General features: G+C 40.6%; 2 protein-coding genes, 1 long non-coding RNA gene and 1 pseudogene across 4 annotated transcripts; 3 read left to right on the top strand and 1 right to left on the bottom strand.

Annotated features, from left to right (window-relative positions):
* Positions 1-485: 485 nt before the first annotated feature.
* On the top strand, positions 486-6,727 carry LOC115684019 (uncharacterized). Of its 2 annotated transcripts, none has more exons than XM_030608698.2 (7): positions 486-589; positions 837-979; positions 1,141-1,274; positions 2,401-2,587; positions 3,823-4,491; positions 5,260-5,439; positions 6,328-6,727. In XM_030608698.2, the coding sequence occupies exons 1-7, from the start codon at positions 556-558 to the stop codon at positions 6,502-6,504; spliced, it is 1,524 nt and encodes a 507-aa protein (XP_030464558.2). In that variant the 5' UTR covers positions 486-555; the 3' UTR covers positions 6,505-6,727. The 2 variants fall into 2 exon arrangements, with proteins under 2 accessions (XP_030464558.2, XP_056170147.1); XM_056314172.1 differs by having other exon boundaries at positions 581-721.
* A 2,294-nt stretch (positions 6,728-9,021) lies between these two features.
* On the bottom strand, positions 9,022-9,865 carry LOC115686998 (uncharacterized). The gene is made up of 2 exons (XR_008817131.1): positions 9,745-9,865; positions 9,022-9,691 (listed from the first exon to the last, which is right to left on the bottom strand). It is a non-coding gene; the product is annotated as an uncharacterized LOC115686998 (long non-coding RNA).
* Positions 9,866-16,066: 6,201 nt separating this feature from the next.
* Positions 16,067-21,360, top strand: LOC115687597 (protein trichome birefringence-like 19). The gene is made up of 2 exons (XM_030613231.2): positions 16,067-16,720; positions 20,224-21,360. Exons 1-2 carry the CDS (start codon positions 16,190-16,192, stop codon positions 21,040-21,042), a joined length of 1,350 nt encoding a protein of 449 aa, XP_030469091.2. The 5' UTR covers positions 16,067-16,189; the 3' UTR covers positions 21,043-21,360.
* Positions 21,361-23,505: 2,145 nt separating this feature from the next.
* On the top strand, positions 23,506-25,058 carry LOC115666916 (protein trichome birefringence-like 20; annotated as a pseudogene).
* Positions 25,059-26,306: the final 1,248 nt, after the last annotated feature.

Raw genomic sequence — 26,306 nt, forward strand, 5'->3', positions numbered from 1 at the left:
ACTTTGCGTCTCAAATCTGGTTGCTGTTCGTGCGATCATCATCGAGCTCTGATTAATCTGGTCAGCAGGTCTTGAGTTCTAATTCTTTCCTAGGAAGAACAACTCCAAACCAACCTTCATTAGCAATATGAGGAGTCGGCCCTCTAAGACTATAAAGAGTCCTATTGATCATATGAAATCGCGCATCGCTCGAATATCAATAGAAACGAGATTAAATAATCTGTTAAGTGTTTTGATTATAAGCTAACCAAATAAGTCAATTAACTCAATTTTCTACCCCAAAACTAAACATTTTCAGCGGTCAAAGAATTTGGTGTAAAGTCAACGGTCCGTCAAATTGCCAGTGGGCTCTCGGAGCAAAGCCCATGGGCTCGTTCTCGCCGTTCGGCCCGGTTTAAGGTCCGAACCGCGACGTCGTTTTTGCCCACGATATTCTCTTCTCATCGGTAAGTCCTGCCCGAGCGAGCCAGGAAGTCAGACGGGACAGTCATCATCAACACTCCGCGATTCAAAACTTTTCGATTTCGCGGCAAAAACGTCTTCGTCTTCGTCTCCATGGCGCACGAAGGTTCTGCAGATCGCACTCATGGTGATTGCTTTGCTTCTTAGGGTTTGCGCTCGGGCTTTCTCGTTCCTAAGAACCGCCCTCTTCTCTAGATCATTTTGCATCTGTGGATTCGATTTCTCACGCCGTTTGATCGAGCGTAAATGGAGTCATCCGGTCGGTGGATGTGCTGTGACACGGCCTCAATCGGAAGCTGTGATGCTCCTGAATCGGCTTGTCTGTTTATCGCGTATTCCTTGATTGTTAATTTTTCCTCGCTTTGTTGTCTCAGGGATTGGTCCGGTCCGGGGCATGGAATCGGTCGTGGCTACGGTCAGTGGGTACCATGGTTCGGAGCGCTTCGATCTTATTAAGCTGATTTCTTCGACCGGAGCTAGCTACGTCGGGGCCATGTCGAGCTCGACCACGCATTTGGTGAGTTTTAAGTCCCCCGATCTCGGAATTTGATTATCCGCAATCGTTTGGTGCCTGGCTGGCTGGATGCGATGGAAATTCCGGTTGCGAGAGGATGGCATGGAGTCGTAGACTGACTTGTGATTTGGTCTGTATCGTTTGTTCTGGGTCTGGATGAACAGGTTTGCAGAAGATTTGAAGGGCAAAAATATGGTCTTGCCAGGAAGTTTAGGACGCGTGTAGTCAATCATCGGTGGGTGGAAGAGTGCATAAAGCAAGGAAAGCGTGTTCCGGAACATCCCTACACATTGGAAAGGTGTGGATCGGTAGTCAATTTTAGCTGATGTAGGCATGAGAATATGAGATACTGCCTACAATTTTCTGCCATTTTGATTTGTTATTAGATTGATCCGGATGTTTTTGTTAAAACTTGCCTGCCACAGTCAATTAAGCTCAGAGATTCCCTCTTGGTCGCCATTGTGGACATTAGATGTGTCCACTTCCGAACATCACAAAGAAGGAGATTTCCTTAAATGAAAATTTCGTAATTCTCCTTAAGATAGCTCTAGATGTTGGTTAGCATGGCCTCTGGTTGAGGGAAAATGCATGCACTAGATGGAATTATGCCCTTTTCAAATGAGGACTTTATTGTCCCAAAACATTGAGGGAGTTTTTGGTTAGTTTGGCAATTTCCTTTTCATGATGAGCTTCTCAATCAGGTATTTCATGGGACATTCTTCATGTATAGAATTCGGGAACAGTCTGCACTTTTGAATATAGTCTGCTATGATAGATAATGTGGCATAGCAATGTCGTTGGGTCCAAGTATACCGGTTGAGGAGCAATCCTAGCAAATCTGGACCGGACAGAGGGGGCGAATTGAAAAACAAGAAACACACATAGGTACACAACAGTTTCAGTTGGGTGTTGGTGTTGCAACTTGTCTGTGAACCTCACAAGCATAGTTATGGGATGAAAGTCCGAAGCAAAATTAATATTTTGTATCAGCTATTTTGCATTATATAGAAACTTGAACACGATACAAGCTATTTCATTTAACATGAGCCTATTTGATACGCCCTGATTTCTCCTTTCTGTAATGTTTGTGAGGTGTTAAAAGAATTATTGGCTTGAGTTTGCTTTCCGTTTATGAAAAGAGGAAGTTCTTTAAGTTTGCTCAAATAATCATAGTGGCTTTGCCATCCATCTATTCTATTTCTTTCTTTTCTTTTCCTGCGATAGTTACTAGGGATGAAAATAATGTTGGCTGATTTATGTTATTTTTCTGACTCAAAATGAATGTCCTTGGCACCTTTGTTTTATCGTCTGTAGAAGTCATTGTCTTCTCCAAATTATTGCAGAGAATTCGTTATCTTAGCTACTTGCTAATCATGTTTTTGTTGTTAAATTACAATGTGATGATGCTGATGAATATTATGTAGTGGGGAAGAAGCGGGACCATTGTTGTCACCAGTCCCAGTAAATTCTAAGCCATACATCACGGCAAAGAAGCATAAAGTGCTTTTTGATCGGTTGAACTTTGCCAGTGCATCAATGAGACAAATAGCTGATTCAGCTTTTGAAGATAACAGAACTGATGTTTGGACTGACTCTCATTTGTTGAAGGAGGTTTGGCCCAGACTGCATTTTGAATCTCGTGTTTTGCTTCTTGAAATTCATCATGTCCTGCAGTTTTCATATACTTTTCCATGGTTCTGTTGTGTGGATAACTTGGCTTTGCCCTTGGTTGCTGCATTTTGTGCGCTTTACCTCCTAGTTCATCAAATTGACTCGTATCATCCATTGACTGTAATGGGCTGATGATTTCATCTCTCCTGCTCCTGTTTAGTATTATGCTTTAGCTTTCAGTCTCTTAGACAATGACCGGTATATGTATGATGTGTTCTATATATTCTGTATAAAAGGCCCTTGCAGTGACCATTCTTAATAGCCAGTACACAGAATCCTGATCTGTCTGGGTTACGCTGGTGTCATAACTTATGTTCATACTAGACTTGGCTAATCGGACAGACATCCTGATGCTCATGAATTTTGCACTTGGTTGAGAAAATGATGTTCTTTGACAAGTTAATTGTTATATGTAGTAGCTAAGATACTTTCGATGTAATGATTTGAGATCAAACTGATCTGTTTGCTGCCATTCTAGTTTCCATGACTCACCGGATTTGTATACTTTTGTTCTACCCTCGGTATGACATTCTGAATACTTTCATTGACGCACTCATGAAATGTACAACTAGAAAAAACCAAGCCGTAAAACTTCATGTTGTCAGAATTACGAAGATCAAGTTTTACTGAACTGACAGAGAGACTTTATATCTTGTACAAAGAAGCTGAGATTCTCTCCCTCAAGACGCAGGTAGAATAGGAGACAGCATAGCATAGTGGAACTCAGCCTAGATAACATTTCCTTTTGGATTTTCAAAACGCGAATACATAATGAGTTGCAAAATTCTCACTACCAAGGTTTCCCTGGATAAGTGCTTTGATTTTGTATAAAAAAGCTTATGTTAAGTATTTGAGCATAATTTCTTTTAACTTTTCCTCCTTTTCAGTTTGTTTTGTTTTCCAGCCATCAGAATCAAACTAAGCATCCAACAATTTGTCCATCTAGTAAAATGATTTTTCTTGTGTACTACTCATACTCCTAAGGTGAAGTATTTCAGCAGCATGAGATGAATTTTGTCAGTCTTCTGAAATCATGGGCCAGGTTTTCAAGTTAGTTTTACTGGTTTTTCTCCACAGATTTTTCTTTTGCCTTTTTTTTTTGTTTTATGATAGATGCTTATTCTGCTGAAGTCAGATTGCTACTAATGAGCTTTTACCTCCTCTATGTTGTGAAGTGTCCAGAGTTGAATCGGTCATCTAAAAGGTCGTTGAGAGGAAAAAGAATCATTACTCTGCATGAAGAGTCACATCTTAGTCCATCAATATGTCTTGGGAGAAGAGAAATGAAGTCATTCAGTGGCAATGGAGATTCTTCTTCGGCTGAATCTGCTAAAAGGGGCAGAACTTTGGTGAAAAGGAATGCTAAAAGAGAGACTTTGCAGTTAACTGCGTCAGATTCTGACCAGGAATGCTATGTAATTGGAGTTGATGACAAACACAGGGACATAACATCTCCATCTGAACATTTGAATGGTAAGTTTGTCAGTACCAGAAAAGGAGGGACACGAAGTGGATCATATGGGCATGAGGGAGCAATAAATGGCATTATTGAAGATTTTGATGAGATTCAAGATTGGAATCACGATCACCGGCCTTCTCCCAAGGAATCAATTCTAAAGGATTTACCGGATGCCCTTGAAAGAGTTTCTAAAGATGAACAGAATGGAGAGAAGTTAAGTATTGAGATCGATGATGTGGGCCAGACTGATTATGTTAACAAGTTACCGTCATCAGCAGAGTTATCGTGTGTTATATGTTGGACGGAGTACAGTTCAACCAGAGGGATACTACCATGTGGACATAGATTTTGTTATTCATGCATTCGGAACTGGTCTGACCATATGGTATGTGTTCTTTTGGTGTCATTTTTTACATTTCCCAAAATAGTGATTGCCCTAAAAATTGCATTGGTACTTGAACATCCGCTATTGTGACAAAAGTCTTTCTGATAGTACATGGGTGCATGTTGCTGGCCGGAGGTAGAGCACTCAAGGGTGGTCCCATTATGCCTTACCAACCCCAGGGAAACTCCGAATACAAGCCGAGATTGTTTATATAGATATCTTTGAATATCTGTCTTTGCACTTCGGGTTTTATATGTCAGGTCCTTCTAGTTTGTAACCTACAAGATTTGGTGGAAAATAGTCATTTCGATACCTCTTTAGTTTTCCTCACCAGGTACTGTCATTGGATAATCATGCATTGACTCGATATAATATATTCTATGTCGTACTGTGAAGTTTGGTAGAATACATTTGCAATCAGTTGGCACTGGTATGCTGCATTACACCTGGCCTTCTATCTTTCAATATATGTTGAAGTACAAATGATTGTATTTTCCATCTCTCTTAAACTACTTGTTTGTTTTTCCATGGCATTAACTAGTCAAATGTCACTTGCAAATCTGAATTTTGTATATTGGAGTAACAGAAGAAGAAGCTGAACCTTATTATAGAAGTTTCTAAAACTAGCTGTTTGTTGCTTATTTCGGGAACAAGTATCCTTTTTCTGACGGAAGTTTTGAACTTGCTTAAGCTGCTTAAGTTGCATCTTAACTATGCTCCTTGGTTTGAGTTGAAAGTGATCACAATTTAGCAAAACTGTGTTTGCAGTCTTCAAGGAGAAAGACTTCAACTTGTCCCCTGTGTAAGACGAGTTTTGTTAGCATCACAAAGGTGGAAGATTCTTCTGGTTCAGAGCAAAAAATATACTCCCAGACCATTCCACATGACCAATCAACTAGCGAAGTCTATGTTGTGACTGATCAAGAAAGAACGAGTTCTAGAGCCGAGGTACTTTTTAACTGTGTTGCTTTGTCCTGTTTCTGCATATTCATTTGACAGTTACTGACACTCCTTGATGAGTCCATGTTTCACATTTTTTGGTCTGTTATAAGAGTACCGTCAGTTCCTTGGGGTCATTTCACAAAACTTATCTTTGCTGTTCCAAAAGAAAAAAAAAATAACGAATGAAGGATGGGTGCTAGTACTTGGAAGCTTATCTATCAGTAATCATGCATATGAGGTTAGAGAATGATTTTTTCCGTAGATGTTTAATGTGGGATAATAAATCAGGTCACACTACAGTTGCATGCATAGAAGTTTAGAACATTGCGCAGTTGAATTTGGGAAGTGTTGTTTAATATCATTTGCTGATTCTAAGTTGAGGTGCCGAAGTTTCTCTGAAATGGTAGAGCACCCTTCAGTGTCTTAGTATAGGTCTATCTTGCTCCAAGGGCATGCTAGACTTGATGACCCAGACAGAAGGAAAAGGAAATAAAGATGCTCCTGTTTCCTTTTCTTTTCCTTTCAGACAAACGAAAAAGGAAATAAACATATATATCGAAACAAAACATCAATCGATGGGAGATAAAAGATAGAAGAAATGGAAATAAAAATGCATCAAGTTTACATGGATAAGTTCTGGAATTAGGAATCATTAAGATCGATTACCACTTGAGGGCTTTTCAGCCTAGCAATTGTGGGAGACTCGCTTTAATTTAGTACTAACATTTCAAGTCCTGCGTGTCTGAAATTACCAACCAGAGAAAGCTGGTAGTTCCTTTCCTCTCATCATCTGAAATACTTCTAAATTTCCTGTTTGGGTGGATCAATAATTCTCTCCTCGAACTTTTCTATATGCCGATTACATGTCCAACTTTTCTTATCTGTGCTTCGCAGTCATTTGGAGCGCAAGTTTGTAGCGAATGTCGCTCTTGTGAACCAGAGGATCTCCTCATCAGTTGCCACCTGTGTCATACCCGTTGCATTCATTCCTACTGCTTGGATCCCCCTTTGCTACCGTGGACATGCGTTCACTGCAAGGATCTCCAGATGCTTTTCCATCTTCCCCGCTAGCATGTATTTCTCATTTTTCATGCATTGTCAAACTCAATTGTTGAATGACTCTTCTTGATAGTTATCTGATAACCACAAGCCAATTCGCTTGTGCCAACTTTCAATTGAAGTACCTTCCTTGGGATGACTAGTTTGTAATTTGTGCTAGTTCTGTTGTGAGAGCTGCTCTCACTGATCATCTCAATACCATGAATAAAGTTTTGTGCAATTTGACAGTTTGCTATCAGGTTATCGATAGAAATTGTGTTGATACATCGGCACGCTATCATTTTTCTGAGGTTCCACTCCATTGGTGGGGTAAAAAAGTATTTTGCACTAGCGATATTTTTTTGAGATTTGAAAAAGTTATAATCCTCAAATGAAAAGGCGGATAAGGCTGCTTGTGTATCATTTTCTTTATACTAGCGGTGCATGCTATATTTTTCCATTAATTAATCTGTGTAAACAGGTCTCTTTGTGAAACTCATGGTTTCAAGTTTTCCATCTTTTTTCGGCTTGACCAACTCTAGTGATCCATGATAGATTCTTGCTCTAAAAGAAGAGAAGTTCCTTCCCCCACCAAATTGGGTCCCATTGTCCATAAGCTTAAACTAGGAAAACTAGGCAAAGAACGCAACGATAACGGCTCGAACTAAGCTTCCTCTTTCGTGATAAACGCTAACTCCTCTGAAAAAAAAACTACCAAATCCATCCTTCTTTCTTGATCATGAGATTCAAAAGGATCGTACAGACACGACTGTCGTGATCGACAAAACCAATCACAATCGAGAATGCTTCCCATCTGTTGAAACTAGGAAGTATCAAGATCAAACCATGTTTTTTTTTTTTTTTTGGGATCAAACCATGTTGTCTTGCGACATCCTTGTCATCTTGTCCTTGGGAGGACCCCGGATTGCAGAATTATTGAGAATATTCTCCGAAAAAGCAGAGTATAGTTTGTGCGTCATATGCTTTTGTACTGTCCCTGTCGTCTCTGCTCGACGGTGGTGGAAAAATCAATTTGGACTTGGGGAAATTCTCACAAAAGAAGCCTTCCCAACCAGACCAATCCAGTCCAATGACGTCCACCCATCGAACAAGTGGGACTCTGCTTTGTTACGTGCATCCAATTTGCCACATCACCAATTCACTATCTGCTCCCACTCCTCCTTTTGTCCTTTCTCTATCTTCTCAAAAGCTCGCGTCCTCGCCAGAGAGCCGAAAGTGGCATAGTGCATATTGTCGACAACGCACGGAGAAAGGGAAAGAAGATAGAATTTTTCGCCTTCGTTTGTTTCGTTGAAAATGACCGGATTTAAAAAAATATTTTTCAAAAAATAATCATTTATATTGTTTACGAAAATGAATGAGTAAAATTCTTTTTTCGTGATTTGCAAAAATATTCAAACATAAATTATTATCAATATCGATAATATTTTTTATTGACTGATTATTTCAAGCGATGCGAGCAATCATTTTTGGGAAAATATTTTGCAAAACAATCATTTTTCCCGAAACAAACGAAGCTTTCATATTTTCATCGCACGACCGATACGATATAGCCCGTCGAAATCTTACTTTAACGAATGTCGTGCGTAAATTTTGCAAATTTATTTTTTTTCCGATTCATCGGCTTCTTCACACACGTCATTGTCGCGTGGCATGAATGCCATGTAAAATATCTTTGAAGAGTTTGTTGATGGAAAGCAATTTCCATTAAAGGAAGTCCCCAGCAAAGGCAGCTAGGCTTATCCCCAGGTCAATTACAGCTTTTGTTTTGTGGATGAGGATAAGAGAAGATGCATGGAGGATCTACCAGGCTTATGCTTGTCAAAGCGTGGAAGGAAAATACCCCACAAAGCATGGAAAACGTGTGCAGCTAGGTTGTGCACGTATCTTTCGTTTGACAGTGCCGGTCGGAAAGATTTTTTCCATGACTTCGGACAAAAACTGAAATGCAACCTTTGGTCGATGTGTACCTCATTGGTCCTAAAGGATCCGAATTTATCACATCACCTAGAAAGTAAGGCTCGAGAGTTCTTTTTCCCGAGGTCACAAGGTAACTATTCGACGCGAACCAAATCTATCGGTTGCGGCCGGATTCAAGTGCAAAGCCTAATGTCGAGCTCGAGCTCTTTTTCCCGGGGTCACGATGTTACTATTCGATGCGTCAAGGCGAACCAAACCTATCGGTTTCGGCTGAATTCAAGTGCAAAGCCTAATGTCGAGCTACCGTAGCAGAAGATGACCCGACTCCGTACACTTTGAAATCGGGTCGACCGGATCATCTAGATCATCATTAGTGCCTAATTACATTCTCCAAACTATACTTTACGTTCTTGCGATGCACGGCTTATGAACGAGAGATTGGAGGTTTTCTTATAGGTTCGTTGCCTTTCTCCACGGCTGCATTAACTTTCTGTGCGTGCAATTACTACCGACCAACAGCTCCACCTATCCTCATACCCCTCGAACGGTCGGCGCGCCACTCGTAGTTGTCCCTCCTAGGCTCCTATCGTGGCGTCGCGACCAGAAAGATCGAGAGAAAACTACTCTTATGCTTCGTCTTATTGCAACCTGAACGTCGCGCGAAGCTCGAATTCGAGTCGGGCAAAATCACGGCCTCGAGAAATCTTTATACGTACTGATAAGAAGCACGACATTCCTTCGCCAAAGAAACAACAAGAAGTATTACTGGAGGGGGATGATTCAAAAGGCGTAGCTTTTGGTCTTGGGAGAGTCGGCGATCTTGAGGGTCTCCTCGATGATCTTGCGGGCCTTCCTGCTTCTGATCTCCACCCTCATGCTGTCGCTCTTCTCGATCTTGTCGTAGAACGGCTTCTTCATCTTCAGCGACCGCAGCTTCGACTTCAAGCTCCCCATCAGCCTCTCGATGCCCAACATCACCATTGCCCAGTTCCCGCACCGATGGACCTGCTCCAAAACCGAGAGAGAATTGAGAACACCGGAGCCGAAAACGTCAAGATCGTTAACATGAGGAAACAGAGCCAGTTCTTGGGTACTTACAGAGAGAGAGAGAGAGAGAGAGAGAGAGACAGGGAGGGGATGAACTGGGTTTGAGTTTCGAGTGTCGCAAGAGAAGCAAGCAAGCAAGCAAGAAGGAGATAGAGCGAAGACGAAGGGGATGAGAGAGCTAGGCTTTGTGACTTCAGTGGATGCCTTTTGTGTTTTGTGGCCTTTATATTATCTTTCCCCTTTTTTTTTTCTTATTGATGGGCACTGTTCTCATCCTTATATGACTAAAAATCCACCCGGTTTCACCAAAACAAGATAAAATTGTCCTCACTCATTCAATTGCAATTAAAAGTGGCGGTCTCAAATTCATTTGCTTTCCTTATCTTTACTTATCATAGTCAAGAATTTCGCGTGTTTAGTTTTCATTTAATTATTGCAGGTTCCCCATGTAAATTGAAGGCACTATGTTTATTATTTTATTGTTAGATATTACTTCCATAAAAGTTCGTTCCGTGAAAAGATAGATTTCCAAGAAACCTAGCTCTTTTCTACGTCATCGAGCAAAACTGTGGATAAATTGTCCAGTAGGGGATAGAACAAATTTAAAATAGACAACTTTTTAATACATTGACTTGTTTATATATTTTTCATTTTTGTTGTGTATATCACCATCAAATTCCTTCTTGGGATGATCACATGAAGAAAAAAAACCCTCTTTGAAGATTTTTCCAAAATAAAATCACCGTACATTCTCCAACGCGAAATTTTAGAAGATAAAATTTAATTAAATCAAAACATTGCATAAAATAAGGATTTTTTCTTGAAAATGCCAGTGAAATATCATTATTTGGATTGACAAAAATTAATATCATCCTGAACTCTTTATGAAAAAAATATAAAAATGCCTTATTGTATATAATGGTTTTAGGTATTCCTAGATATTACTCTATTGTCATACATGTGATGAGAAAATTACAAAAAATTCTAAACCTATTACACTTTTGGTAATTTAATCATAAATCTTTTAATTGTGCCATGTGAGTCCTAAACATTTTTAGGTTTTCCTATTAAGTCCATCCTACCAATTTTGGCAGAAAAATCGCTGACTTGGATGCTAGCCATCCTACGCATCACGGCCGGCACTAATGTGGACAAAATTTTTATTTTTCGAATATTTTATTAATATTTTTCTTTTCTTCTCTTTTCCTTCTTTTCTTGTTTTTTTTTTTATTATTGTGGCCAGTGAGGGTTGCCAGGCCCTCGCTCGCCGCCGGTGAGGCCGGGTGAGAGCTGCAACCCTTGCTTGGGCCAGCAACTAATGAGGGCCTGGCGACCCTGGCCGGCCATAGTATAAAAAATTAAAGAAGGAGAAGAGAAGAAAAGAAAAAAATTAATAACAGTTTGAAAAGAAAATATTATTAAAATTCTTCCAGTCGGCACCAGCTATGTCACATAGGAATATCTACATCAGCGATTTCAGGTCAAAATTGGCCAAACTGATTCAATTAGTAAAACATGAAAATATTTAGAACTCAGTTGGTAATAAAAAAATTTAAAACTAAATTGACACAAGTACATACATTTATGACCTTTCTGGTAATTTTCTCCATGCTCCGTACCTCCCTAATATAGTAAGGAGAAAAGATAAATTCATTAATATAGTAAATAAAGAGATTTGATATAGATTTTAGACTAATGAAATTAAAAAAAGAAAGCGAGCTTTTGAGATATGATGGACAGATAATAGATAAGTTGTTATAAGATCAATGATGAACAAAAGACTTTTCAATTTATTACTATATTTAATAAGTTCTGTTTTCATTACTATTGGCGATATAGTTTTACATGAAGCATGTAAAACGTTATAGGAATATCTAAGAATACATTTTTTCTTTAATACACTAAAAAACAAAATATGTGAAATGCTTAATTATGCTAACCATATCCTAAATAGAAAAAGAAAAAATAGAAAAAAATAGTAGTGGAACCATCACTTTAAATTGCAATTGAAAAATTGGTGGCACTTTTGTCTTTTTAGTGTAATTGGGGTGGATTTAGTCATTTGGGGGTGAAAATAGCGACGGATTTTCTTATTTTTCTTATTTTGTTTGGCCCTTTTCTTGATTACTTTTATTCTTTTGTTTTTTTCATGTGTGGTGGGAGCTGAAATTCCAATTTCCCATTTTGCATACGGTTTCCTTTATCTTTGGACCGAGCTATATGCATGCACATTTCACGTGCTACCTCTTTCCTAATACCTTTTGTTGCCGAGAGAATGGGTGAATTGGGCAGTGGCTATGTTTTCGAATAAAGAGTGATATAAAATCTAGGAGTTTTGTTATATCCTATCTATTGTTAATGAATCACAATAACAAAGTTAAATATTTTCATCTCCTCTTGTTTAGTATAACCTGTCATATCAGTGTAAATGCATAAACGAAAATGGTAAGAATTTCTCACAATCACTCCTAAAAAAATGGGAAATGGATGAATGGAGACAACCTCCTGATTACTGTACGATCTAAACCTTAAACATCAAAGGATTATATTGCAGCATTCCAAAGCTTACAAAATCGACTATGATAAGAAATTAAGAGGCTAACATGGTATCAACGAGATATATTAGCCAAAAAATGCCAGATATTGTATAAGAGAAATTATGATCGTTCTCTTCGCGATTTCGAAATATAGTGCTTTTACTCTTTCGCCGCTTTTGTGATACTTTGACGTCAATGCTAGGGCTATGGAGGAGAGGGAGCTTCAATTCTCTTGTTGCTTTCGTGAAACTTCGATGTCAACCAAGGAGCTGCGGAGGAGAAAGAGGTTAGACTCTCTCGCCCCTTTCATAAAGTTTTGACGTGAACCAAAGAGCTATAGAGGAGTCGAGAAGCTTTAATGTGAATTAGAGCTAGAGAGGGAAGGAGATTGAGAAGGTAGATTTTTTCATAAAATAGCTTTTATACTAATGGACATAAAAAACACTTTTATCGCACTCTTACATGAGATATTTATATCAGGCTATTTTTTTTTCTTAAATTCACCTGGGGGAAATTGTTCAATCAGTCATAAACTTATTGTACATATGTCAATTTGGTCTTAAACTTTTCAATTTTTTCAGTTCAGTCCTAAACCTTGCACAAAATTCCTATATAGTCCTTTCGATTAATTTTCGCTAGAAAATCATTAACGCAGCAACGTGGCAGATAGGATAGTCGACGATGACTGGATCGCTGCATCAGTGATTTTCAGCGAAAATTGACTAAAATGATTATATTGAAATTTCGCGAAAAACTTTAGAAAAAAATTAGTAAAATTAAAAACTTTAGGGACTGAATATATTTAGCTTTATTCTGTCTTGGACAGTAACCAAATACAGAATAGGATGAAAACTATCACATCTCGACTTTTATCCTAACTACTAAATGTAGACTTAATCTTTGGGATGTTAGACGAATTTTGTCACCAACGGTCACATGCCGGTGATTGATGACAATTATCAATGACTTCCACGTACTCCGATTGGTTGTAAACTGTAACTTCGACATGTCAGTAAGAGAATGCAAGGCTAGGCCCGATAACTTTCCAGTACCAATTTGGCCCATAGAGTTTTCCTTTTGGGCCATTATAGGCCCACATCAAGTTTAGCCATTTAAATTCATAGAACAAAGACTGAATTTTGGGTTACCAAAGTTCACAGTTGCGGGGGAAATTTGTTCAAAAAAGTTCTAAACTTATTGCGTTTTTGCCAATTTACTCCTAAACCTTTTTCACATTTTGCCAATTGAGTCAATTTGGCCAATTTTAGCCGGAAATCGCTAAAATGGACGCCAACTGTTTTACGTGATTTGAGCGGTGCTGATGTGGATCATTTTTAATAATATTTTTGTTATCATTTTCGGTTGTCTTTTATCTTTTTTTTTTCTTCCAAGTCTTGATGAGGGCCGCTGGTCATAGGCGAGGGTTGGCTGGCCGACCGACCCTTGCCAGCCACTGGGCAAGGCTCTAGCCCTTGCCTGCGACAAGCGAGGCTTCGCGGCCCTCGCCTAGTGGCCGATGAGGGTCAGCCGGTAACCCTCACCAAACTTGATAAAAAAAAAAGAAAAGAAAGAAAAGAAATAAATAGTAAAACAATTAAAAAAAATTGTTCAAATCAGCACCGACCGTCCTACGTGGCACTATCAGCATCTACGTAAGTAATTTCCAGTTAAAATTGGCTAGATGGACTAAATTGACATTTTATGAAAAGTTTTATGACTTAATTGACAAAATTGAAAGGTTTAGGACTGAATCGGTAAAAATGCAATAATGTTAGGACTTTATAGACAATTTTCCTCACTTTTAATGACGTAAACATTTAATAAAACATGCCAACGCATGACTATGCTCTAGAAATATGGTCCTTATTGATTATTGATTATGTTGGAAAAGTGATTAGGAGGGCATGCACTTGATGATAACTTTAAATTTGGGTTGTGCTCGTCCTTGTCCTTGACATGCTGAAAATGAACTATATTCTCAGTTTCCCACGCTCGATTTAATCGCACGCCTAAGAACGTTAGTGCAGCTAATCGCGACATCCTTATCAAAGTATTCTCATGACATATACGTACACGCCCCTTCTTCCCTCATAGAGCCGTGTATCTGTAGGTTATCCGGACGCATCTCATCTATCGCATCGCGAGTCGATGATCGTAAGTCTGTGGAGCTTATTTAGCGGCCTATTATTAGCTGAAACGATTTAAATTCGTACACAACCTTAATGGCGAAGAATGCTACCGTTAACTAACACACAACGTAGGAAGGGGACCATCGTGTAGGGGACCTTTTCAATGACAACATTAAAAACCCTACAAACTTACATTGTCCCCTCCGATTCATAAATCCGATGCCTATGAGACTCTTTATGCTTTGGCGACATTGATTTCAAACGACTTGCCCTGAACTTCGATTGATTTACTCAATACAAGAAATGGGATAGTGGTTGGCATGTTGATGCACCTTGGAAAATCCTCTGTCACGTTCTTTCAAAAGTTTATTGCGCACCTTCATAAGGTATATATGCACGCACATGCACATTGAAAATCACCCAAATCCTAAATCTATTATATAGATACCAATTCAGTTATAAACTTTTCAATTTTGTCAATTTAGTCATAAAACTTTGCGCGAAATTTCAATATAGTACTGACGGCCAATTTTCGCTAGAAATCGCCAACGTGACGGTCCAGTCATCGCCGGCTGTCCTGCGTGACATACCATCACGTCGGCGATTTCTTGGGAAAATTGGCCAAAAGGAGTACGTTGGAATTTTGCGCAAAGGTTTAAGACTAAATTGGCAAAATTGAAAAATTTAGAACTAAATTAGCATCCGCACAATAAGTTTGGGACTAATTGGACAATTTCCCCCCACATGTGCGAGCACAAACCCGAACCTTCTATCAACATATTAAAGCCGTTCCTGCCAAAAGATACGATCATGCCGACTTGGGCTAGCCGAGAATTATTTCGGGTTTTAGATTTCTTTATAACCTCTCACCGAGGGCGAAAAAGCGGGCCTATATTACACGACCTATCCTATTCTATCGTATTGAATTTTCCTTAACCTAACCTAATTTATGTCGATGTGAATGGAGCACCCTCTAGTTGGTGAGAGGCACCTCTCGAAGCCTGGAATTATTTGGCGCGCGGGGCGCACGTTATTTTCGAATGCAGACATCAGTCAGCTCTCAAGACAAAAACTGCTCGTTAAAAGAAGAAGAAAGTCAAATAAAAGTCGGGATCAAGCTGCTCTCCCCAGCTGTACTAGTCTAATGAGCTGATTTGCTGTGAGTTCTTTTGCATTTGTGTCTCCCTACCGACCACGTCAATCTTTTAGCATCCCTTGATGTCGTGACATATCATGGATTTTAATAGAAGTGTTCGAAGATAAAATTTTTGGGACGTGATTGTTTCGTGAAAAATGAATGATTCGGAAAACTTTTCTTAGAAAAAAATCGTTTATATCGCTTACAAAAATAAGTGCGCAAGAAAAGTTTTCTTCATTCACAAAAATATTTAGACATGATTTGTTGTCGCTTTGTTGTCGATACAAAATGACCATTTTTCAGGTAAATATTTTCTAAATCATTCATTTTTCGTGAAAAAAAAAGAGCATAAGAGAACCGGTAGTTTTTAAACTCTCATCAATCATTGATAACCTCTGTAGGTAGCTAGTGATGGTGTGGTGTTTGCCCAAAAAATGAGTTTACCCACGACTTCCTAGCCGTCACCAATTTTACCTTGTACTAGACAATCTCACATCATTGGTGAATTTAAAGGAGTAGAGTCAAGAACAGATGGTGTTGTTTCCTTTTCTGATTAGATCTTACAAGTACCCACGAATATATATAATAGGATTCTTGAGAGAAGGAAGACCTTCATGCAATTGATCAGTGATAAACTATAGGTTATAATAAAATATATACGGGGTCATTAAGCACAGCTTGTCCTGTGTGTGTATGATAATTATATAAATTATCATCATTTGTTTTTTTCTATATGATTCTTTGTTCAGCCTGTCGACAAAGACCCCTAAATAAATTATCACCACCTCGTTCATCAAAATCACTCCAATGTGGTCATAATCATTCATCCCCATGCTCATACAGTTCCCCATCTCTAGGCCTCTCTCTCTGTCTCTGTCTCTGTCCCTCTCTCTCTCTCTCTCTCACTATCTCTCTTCACAGCAAAAATGAAAGGAGAGACACAGTCGCACAACCACAGAACCACCCCGAAGATAGTCCTCTTCGTCACCATCCTCTTTGCCCTCCTCATCATCATCTCCCTCTACAACCCTTTCCTCTCTCAGCCCCTCCCCCTCCTCTCAAGTAGCTCCTCCTCCTCACCCTCCTCCTCCTCCTCCTCCTCCTCTTTTTCTTCCTCCGTGGACGACGCGGTTGTCGTCCAAGAAGAAGATGACCCTGCCGTCAGCTCGAGAACGCCAGAGATCTGCGACATATTCACGGGGGAGTGGGTGCCGAACCCGAGGGCGCCCTACTACACGAACAAGACTTGCTGGGCGATCCACGAGCACCAGAACTGCATGAAGTACGGGCGGCCCGACACCGAGTTCATGAAGTGGCGGTGGAAGCCGGACAGCTGCGAGCTCCCCATCTTCAACCCAGCGCAGTTCCTGGAGCTGGTGAAGGGCAAGTCCATGGCTTTCGTGGGCGACTCTGTGGCTAGGAACCAAATGCAGTCCATGATCTGCCTCCTTTCTAGGGTACGTACACAGTTCACTAAACTACACCTCGCTTTTCTTGGTTTCTTCTTGACCCCATTGATATGCATCTCGGTACTTGCTACTTTCGTTTCAAGAGTTGCATTGGGTTCATTACTTCTTTTTCTTTTTTTTTTAAATTAGCACAACGATAAAGGGTTTTTTCAACTAGTTTACATGGGTGGATATCAATATGATAATCCAATTATTCCTTACCATAAATTACATGTGACCAACAATGATTAAAATGAAATTCAATGATTCCTAATTATGTCGTTCAATCTTTTGGTGCAATAGATCTGGCTGCTTCTGGACCGACATTATTGGTTAGCTGTCCTATTAAGCATCTTAGAGGGGCGTAAGGCGACTGTGTGTGTTTAGAAGTTTGAGCATTGTTCTGTATAAACTTACTGTTGGCGTGATGCTACACATCACGTGGCCCGATTGAAAGTGATCTTTTCACTATACATGTGGCTTAAGGCACGAACGTACATCCTAAATTATTTTTATTTACTAAGGTCCCCATCTGTGTAAGAAGAATAACATATTAGACAGTCAGCGTTCACGAGTAATGACGTGTGAGAATCCGGAAAACGTAACTAGCTCTCACTTCTCAGCACATAGCTATGTGAACTTTCAATATCTTACCAATCTTAGATAGTTAAGGGCCAGAAAGAATAAACAGTGGCCACCAACCAAGCATGTTTCGAGCTTAGATCTTGTTTTTCAATCGAAAAACTCCAGTCAGGATGAAAGTATTAATCACGTCAGCACACTGATATTTACAGCCATAGCTATGACAAGTTTGCATGTCTATGCACGAGTTGAAAGATCTCTAGCTTTGAGGAACAGTAAGACCGTGTGATATGGAGACTTTGGAGCTAGATGTTGACTTTGGGCGTTGGGTTCAGTGTCGATTGACATTTTCCTAGGCATAGTTGTCCTCACATCTTCAGAGAGTTTGAACTAATGCGCCCCATAAAGTAATTGGTTTGTTGACCAAAACCCATCGAGAGATGTTAAGTTTTTTCCAAGGTTTAGGTAGATGTAGCAGGTGAAGGTAACATGCCGTGGAGGACCTTGAAACCATCAACTGGTGCCTTCCTTGAAAGTTATAAATAATAATTAAAAATTAAAGCACATAGTGTGTGATTATACTTGGTGGTAGAAAGAAAAAAGAATGAACCCATGGGTAATTTTAGTGACGAATATAGCTAAATTTCCGAATCACGTGTCAATCTTATGTCGAATCACATTGGCTCCAATTTAAATTCATATAATCTAACGATTAACGATGGACATCACGGGTTCAGGTGCATAGGAGCATATCATTTTTTTTTCCGTGACGTAAGTAATGTGACTATCATTTTGTCCATTAATTTGAAAATGAGGAAGATGATGTGACAATGAGAGCCTCGTTGGAGGTTTGTCATTGTCCTTTTTTTTTTCCTAAACGTGGATGGCCCATCAATTGATGTAGTAGCAAAGGGAAATTTCGCTAACGACATAACTTTGGCTAGACATGCTTGCTGCTGAAGCCTCTTAAGGTGCAAGTAAACTTGTCACTTAGTAGCGATAAATGGTGACCACTTGCTATATATCATCATGTGTGGCAATAGATTGTATAGACTTCATCACAAGTGGCCTCATCACAGATGCCAAAGTTAATCAATTTTGCCATCGCTTCAAGCATGCATGACCTTCAATTAGCAAATTAAGTTTTTGTCTTCAATTCGGACTAGGGTAGAGATGCGAGCTAGTGTACGAGCACCTTCGGTCCATATACGAGCCCTAAGAGTCCTATTAGTTCCGCCAAATTTAGTCTGAGATCCATTAAATTTAACGTTTTAACTCGGCACAATTTGTATTAGTATTCACTTGATGTTTCAAGATGTTTCTTTTTTTGACCTGTTGCAACTTGTACCAACCTTTCTAGATGCACAACTGTAGCACATAATTAGCCTAATTTGTTGAAGGGTCAAATCTGATTCAATGGGTGCCCAAAACACACACACACACACACACACACACACACGTATATATTACATATAATTGTCTGATTTAAAGGTCACATTGAGATGTCTCTTTCTTAAAAGAATAGTAAGACAAATTAGAAAATGGGAGAAAGAGAGCATGTAGCCAGCTAATAAGGCCAGCGATGGTCAAGATTTGTGATTTTGGCTATATTAATTAAGGCCATTTGCTGGTGAACAATCCTTAAAGTCTTGGACCTTTGTTTGATTGGTCCAATCCAACTAGAAGAGTGACCATAAGTATAATCTATTGATTTATACTATTTATTTTGAATTTTCGGATGGTCCTCACTCTCTAAGATTAAAAACTTTTCAAAGACTTTGAGATTTTAAGTAGGGAATTCCTTTCCTGGTTTCGGGTCCACCGGATCGGATGAATCATAACCATCGATTTTTGCAAGTCTTTCGTAAGGCCCCATAAGATTAGCGGCAGTGGTTCACTCGAGTCAATATAGCTACGGATCCGGGCGAGTATTTCGATTTCAAAAATATTATATTTCCCAGATCTGTGTCTGCATGCCACTCTTAAGTAGTAAAGTAATATTAACCCAAAGACTGTTGTCCACTATGAACATGCAAAGAAACTGTAGCCCCACGATGATGTACTATTAATTATTACTTATCTCTTAGTACTTGTACAAATACTTTTTTTTATTAATTGGTTATCCTATTTTAATTTTTTTTTCTTGGTTGTTTTTTTATGAGAATATTGTACAACAAAAACGTTCGTAGAAACGAAAGACACCGATGAATAATAACAAGCGGAAGAAGCCGAGAAGCACGCAAGGCACACACATGGACACACATGTTCCTTGGTGCTATGTGCGCTACGATGCCACTTTAGGACCCAATGGAATCCAATTTAGAAACCGTCCATTTGGAAAAAAGAATATCTCATCATAATTTCACCAAATCTTATTGTCTTTGTCCCTGGGGAATCATTCCCGATGGAATCGATTTCTTTTCAATCGGACAATGACACCGAATATGTCCTAAATCTTATGTCGATCGGTTGCTTTAGTTCTAAAACTTTTTGCTAGGTCATTTAAGTCCTCAAATTTGTTCATGTTCGTCACTTGAGTCCTTCCGTTATCGAGTTGGTTTCAAATGGAAGGAAAGTCTACGTGGAATATTTCTTTTTTTTTTTTATGAAGTTTTCCTTCTTTTAGATGTGCGGTGTAGACGTGACACTAGTGAATGCCATATGAAGAAACTCGCCCAAATCTCTTGAGGGCAAGCAACCTCCCCTTTGCTTGTGATCAGAGCCGCATCTGGGCGATGGCGGCGAGGACGGTGTGGAGGGTGAGAGCAGTCGGCCCTCGCCAGGGCACTAGTGAAACGATGTTGTATTGTTGCTTGAAGAGGTTTGGCCATAAGTTAGAAATGTGCATGTCCCAAAACATCATACACATCATCAATTGATATGGTGTACAACAATTGGGTACCTGACGAACATTTCCCTACTGACGGCAGGTGGAATACCCGATCGATATCTCGCACACGACGGACGAGAACTACAAGCGCTGGAGGTACGTGACCTACAACTTCACGCTCGCTAACTTTTGGACGCCCCACCTGGTCAAGTCCGCGGAGACCGACCCGAACGGGCCGACCAAGACGGGCCTCTTCAGCCTGCACCTCGACGAGGCCGACGACAAGTGGATTTCCGAGGCCGAGGAGTTCGATTACCTGATCGTCTCCGCCGGACACTGGTTCTACCGCCCTCTAGTCTTCTACGAGAACAACAAGATTGTGGGGTGCCATTTTTGCTTATTAGAGAACGTCCCGGACTTGACCAAATTCTACGGCTACCGGAAGGCATTCAGGACGGCATTCAAGGCCATCAATGCGCTCAAGAACTACAAGGGCATCACCTATCTGAGGACCTTCGCGCCTTCTCACTTTGAAGGTGGGATCTGGAACCAGGGCGGCAACTGCCTGCAGACGAGGCCGTCCCGGAGCAACGAGACCACGCTCGCCGATGAGAACCTGGAGCTGTACATGATCCAGGTGGAGGAGTTTCGGAAGGCCGAGGAGGATGCGAGGGAGAGGGGGCTCAAGTACCGGCTGCTCGACACGACCCAGGCAACGCTGCTGCGGCCCGACGGCCACCCGAGCAGGTACGGGCACTGGCCGCACGAGAATGTGACCCTGTACAACGACTGCGTGCACTGGTGCCTGCCGGGGCCGATCGACACGTGGGGCGACTTCCTGCTCGAGATGCTGAAGACCGAGGGCCGGAGGTCGAGGGAAGAGAAGCTCCGGTACAGCGACCGGAAGTTGAAGGCCTAGGGCACGGGAACAGTCTTAGTACATAAGGTTAATGTGTCGATTGGTAATGTCTTGTCTCGTTGGGCAGGGGAAATTGGAAAAAAATTGGTTGTCCTATGTTTTGGTTCCGTGGCTCCATTAGGGCGAGTTTTATTCAAGAGATAAATAAATTATTTTCATGTATTGGACCGTATAATTATGTGTCCTTGACACTCAATGAAGCAAGTCAAAGTCATATTTATTACCTTTTTCTCCTTTAATTGATTGTCAATCCAAACTTCGAAGCCACCAAATGGGATCGAAAGTTAGACAAGGGAGAGATGTAAGAATATTTCTGAATTGGGATGTGCTGTTAAATTACATAAATAAATAAAACAAAAATAACACTTTTGAATACAATCATTTACCTCAAATAGTAAACTTTAAGTTTTCAAGGACTATTTAATGGGATTAAACTATAAGTTTACATCTTCCTTATATAATTATCATTTATGTAATAATTAGTAAATGCCGATTACGGAGACGAACGAGAGGTTGTGACAATAATAATTTCTTTTGTCCCGCATCCTAGAAAAGTCTACCTTCCAATTACAAATGCCATTAATTCAAGAAAGAATAGTAGTTAGCGGGAACAACATTTCTTCAATTTATACACATTAATCTTAACTTGTATCCACCAATCAATGCACTTCATTGACCAGAGAATTTTTGAAAAAAAAAAAAGTTGACTTTTACCCTGAACTTTTAGGTAGAGTAAAATCCCCAGTCAACTTCATATCTAATCGCACGTATGTGTTGATTAGTGAGAGAAATCAATTAGGAAAAAGAATAAAAAAATTAATAAAACGGGATCGATCAACGTCATGTGCTGTTTATGAAAGTAGACACTTGCCAACAATTCAACTTCGTCCATATATTCCGAACCCCTAATAAAATACAACAAAGAGAATGGCTATAATTCCAAAGTTGGGTGTTTCGAGAAGAAGGAATGGTTTGAAATTTATTTCCTTAAAAACGATCGATCGTCTGTTTCGCTCGAAATAATTAGTTGATAAAAAATATTTTCATTATTGATAACGATTTATGTATGAATATTTTTGTAAACGATGAAAACATTTTTCATTCATTTATTTTTGGTAAGCGATACGAGCGATGATTTTGAGGAAAATGTTCTACGAATCATCTATTTTCCGGGGGAAGCACGTGCAACCTAACCTAATTTTGGGGAAAATTACCAAAAAAGTCCTAAACCTTTTGCAGTTGTGCTAATTCAGTCGTAAACTTTTTTTTTTGCCAATTCAGTCCTAAACCTTTTGCAAACCAGCCAATTCAGTCCTTTTGACCGGCCGGCGCTGACGTGGCCACCAGTCGGCTGACGTGGCGCCGGCCAGCGTCCACGTGGCAATATTTTAATATTTTTTTTTATTTTCGAATTTTTTACTTTTTTCTTTTTTTTTTCTTTTCCTTCTCCCCCTGGCCTGTCCGGCTAGGGGGGAGGCTCACCGGCGAGCCTCGCCTCGCCAGATCTGGGTGAGGGCGGAGCTCGCCCTACCATGGGCCATGGCGAGCTCCGCCTCACCCGCCTCACCCGGATCTGGCGAGGCTCGCCCAGCGGCGGCGAGGGCCCAGCTCGTCTCGCCGGAGCTGGGCCCTCGTCGGCGAGCCTCCCCCCTGGCCGGATAGGCCAGAGGGGGAGAAGGAAAGAAAAAAGAAAAAGAAAAAAGAAAAAAATTCGAAAATAACAATAAAAAATTATTAAAATATTGCCACGTGGACGTCGGCTGGCGCCACGTCAGCCGGCCGGCTGCCACGTCAGCGTCGGCCGGCCAAAAGGACTGAATTGGCTGGTTTGCCAAAGGTTTAGGACTGAATTGGCAAAAAAAAAAGGTTTAGGACTGAATTGGCACAACTGCAAAAGGTTTAGGACTTTTTTGGTAATTTTCCCCCTAATTTTGTATTCCACGCTCGAACAACCACGAGCTAATAATCTCTAGCACATAACGATAAGCCCCGTTGATGTTGCTGTTCTTGCTATTTAATTGGTGTACAACGATGTCTCACCAGAAGAGAAAATGGCATTACTCTACTTTCTTTCATTTGTTGATCAATTATTGGCTTTGTCTTCGTCTTCTAACACGTGGTCGTGGGGTCGTTTATACTTAGACGCATTGAGCTGTTACATTACACTTAATAGCTAAAATCCAATTCTCATGATAAAAAAGAATCTCTTATTCTAATCAATGAACGCAAAATTTTTGGCGAGTGATTAAAGATTTTTTAAGGCATGGTTTTTAAATATATATTCACACGTATATCTTTCGTAATATAAATCGAAATCCATGGTGCGCCCGCCATTGCCGTCCGAGCTTTAACCCTAACGGGGCTTATGAAGAAACATAAGTAAAATACACGACGTGAACGACAATACAGAGGGCCTCAAAAGGACTAGAATATTATCAAATGCTTGATTTCAAATAAGAAGTCGTAAACAAGGACCTCACATTTTACGACGTAACTTTCATGCACGCCAGAAATCTCTGTCCTCGCGCTTGCGCGAACACTGTAGTGTACACACGCCCCTCATCCGCCATGAAGGTCGCACTCTCAGAGGAGCATCACCGCGATAAGAAGGCGGTGCAGCAAAGCGGGGCCGTTAACTTCAGGAGGGCGTTGACGCTTGCTCCAACCGCGATTCTTCTCACCGCGATCCCTCTGTGGCTCCTCTTCGTGAGCTCTCCCGTCCAGCCTCAAGATTATCCTCCGGCTCGGCTGATAGAGGACATAAACGGCGGCCCCCAGGGCATGGACGGGGTGGAGGCAGTGGCGGTACCTGTGGTGAGGTAGAAGAAGTGCGACGTGTTTAAGGGGAAATGGGTGTACCGCCCAGACGCGTCGACGTACTACACGAACCAGACTTCCTATGCAATAAGCGACCAGCAGAACTGCATGAAGTTCGGGAGGCCTGATACGGAGTTCTTGAAGTGGCAGTGGGAGCCGGACAGGTGCGATCTCCTGCCGTTCGATGCAGCAGCCGAGTTCATGGAGATGGTGAGGGGGAAGTCCATTGCTTTCGTCGGCGACTCTCTGGGGAGGAACCACATGCAGTCCTTGCTGTGACTCTTGTCTAGCGTAAGTGCTCGATCTAGTTGTGGTTGACTAGATTATTCTATTGGCTACAAACGAATCACTTTCGTTTTATATTGATTTGGCTAATTACTCCGGTATTGCCATGAGCTTGCAATGTTTCAATTGCCTTCTTTTTCTAAAAGAGTTGGGAGGCAGAGAAATGTGCAAGTCAAATATGAGCTGTTCTTAGAATGACCCCCTTTTTTTTATTGAAAATTTAAGAGCAGAAAATCATATGTCCACATATGCTGTCCTCCTAATTATTATTCTAAAAAGGACACAAGAGAGAACAAAACAAGGACTAATGATATTTGCGGGAATGTCATTATAATATTATCCTCTATACCCAAGGAAAATACTTGCTTAGATAGTGATATGTGTATTCATATCGATCATAACTTATATATACGAAGTTTTCTACTATCCTTGACTTAAGCTATTATCATGTATCGTGTGTGGAAATTTTATCTTTGATCTTATAGGTTGACCAACCGGAGGACATCTCTCTGAGGTACACCACGGACTACAACTTCAAGCGTTGGTACTTCCCCAACCACAACCTAACCCTAGCCGCCTTCTGGGCCCCATTCCTGGTTCGCACCACTGACTCCCGTGGCGGCCAAACCCTCAGCGGTGTCCTGAGCCTCCACCTAGATGAGCCCCACCCTGCTTGGTCCTCCGAGATCGGCCCCTTCCACCATGTCATCGTCTCGGTAGGCCAGTGGTTCTTCCGCCCACTCGTCTACTACCTGAACGGGCGACTCTTGGGCTGTTCTGTTGGATCAATAAGAAGGTCACTTCATACAAATCAAGCTCACAAGACAGAAACTACACGTAAAACAGAGGAGATTATGAAAGTGGAGGACTTTTATTCAGCGCCCTTTTTGAGAATACAAAATAACAATAAATAGAATTCACAAAACGTAAAAACAGCAACTAAGCCAGATATGGCTCCTAAGAATCCGCTAACAAACTAATTTATTGTTGACTACGTAACTAGCTAACTGCCTCCTAAAAACAAGGAACTCAACTTTGAATCACTTCTTAACATCCCCCCTTGATTCAAAGTTGGTTAAACCAAGTTGACTTCTAAGTTCTTCATGAAGGGTTCATCAACGAAAAACAACGCAGAGGAATATAGAACCCTAGACAGGATCCATGTGTATATTGAAATCGAAAAAGAATTTCGAAACGTACATTTTGCAGATCGAAGATAAATCAGCAACCGATTGTGTCTGGATTAGCGCCCCAAGTGTTGCGCCTCTACCGGTATCCACACACACGAACGGAATTCTCCAACGATCCACGTGCTAACGAAAGATCTTGAAGTTCCTTTTTCTTGAACGCCTTTTGATTTTCGATACTCTGTCGAAAAAAAAACCCTAGACAGAGAACGATTCTCTATCTATTTATACAGCCTCATTATCCAGTGGAATTAAAAGAAGTGGGCCGGGCAATTTGGGCCCACCAAACCGTCCACCTTTAATCGTACGTTTAATCGTTATCTCATAACGCGCACGACCGCATAGATAATTTAAATAAGAGAATAAAGGCGCACATAAAATATTAAGTCTGTTCACTATTGTGTGCGACCCTGTAGGTTCACTAAACATTAGCAGTGTGCTCAAAACTCTTTTTGGCCCACAAGTCATAAGCGGTCTCTAGCAAGACATTATGACTACCTAAGTATAGTGAAAGTCGATTTTCCGACACAACCTAATCCACAACTAATATTAGAGTATCAACCTTGATTGATTCCTAGGGCAGACCACTAACACTTCAAACCCCCCACGTGATAAAGCTTTAGTTAACACATCAGCTACCTGCTCTTCTGTCCCACAAGAATCTAGCTTAACTTCATCTCTAGCTACCAGCTCCCTCAAAAAATGATGCTTAATCTCTATGTGCTTGGATCGACCATGGAAGACTGGATTTCGACTCAAAGCTATGGCTAAAGCACTATCACACTTTATAACAATGGCCTCTACTTGTTCCTGACCCAGCTCACTCAAGACCATCCTCAACCAAATTGCCTCACAAGCTGCTCTTGCTCCAGCTATATATTCAGCTTCACAAGTGGACAAGGCAACTGTTGTTTGCTTCTTAGAACTCCATGCTACTGCTCCTGAGCCCAAGGTGAAGCAGTAACCGGATGTGCT

The sequence above is a fragment of the Syzygium oleosum genome, unplaced genomic scaffold (assembly GCF_021117445.2).
Source record: "Syzygium oleosum isolate NSW1041296 unplaced genomic scaffold, Sole_v2.1 Sole_v2.08, whole genome shotgun sequence".
In the NCBI taxonomy this organism is placed as follows: Eukaryota; Viridiplantae; Streptophyta; class Magnoliopsida; order Myrtales; family Myrtaceae; genus Syzygium; species Syzygium oleosum.

Excerpts from the sequence above, each read along its gene's own strand:
- LOC115687597 (XM_030613231.2), top strand. The coding sequence starts at position 16,190 with ATGAAAGGAGAGACACAGTCGCACAACCACAGAACCACCCCGAAGATA. Across the intron at positions 16,721-20,223 it reads TGATCTGCCTCCTTTCTAGG|GTGGAATACCCGATCGATAT; the intron begins GTACGTACACAG and ends TACTGACGGCAG.
- LOC115684019 (XM_030608698.2), top strand. The coding sequence starts at position 556 with ATGGCGCACGAAGGTTCTGCAGATCGCACTCATG. Across the intron at positions 590-836 it reads TTCTGCAGATCGCACTCATG|GGATTGGTCCGGTCCGGGGC; the intron begins GTGATTGCTTTG and ends TTGTTGTCTCAG. Across the intron at positions 980-1,140 it reads CGAGCTCGACCACGCATTTG|GTTTGCAGAAGATTTGAAGG; the intron begins GTGAGTTTTAAG and ends CTGGATGAACAG.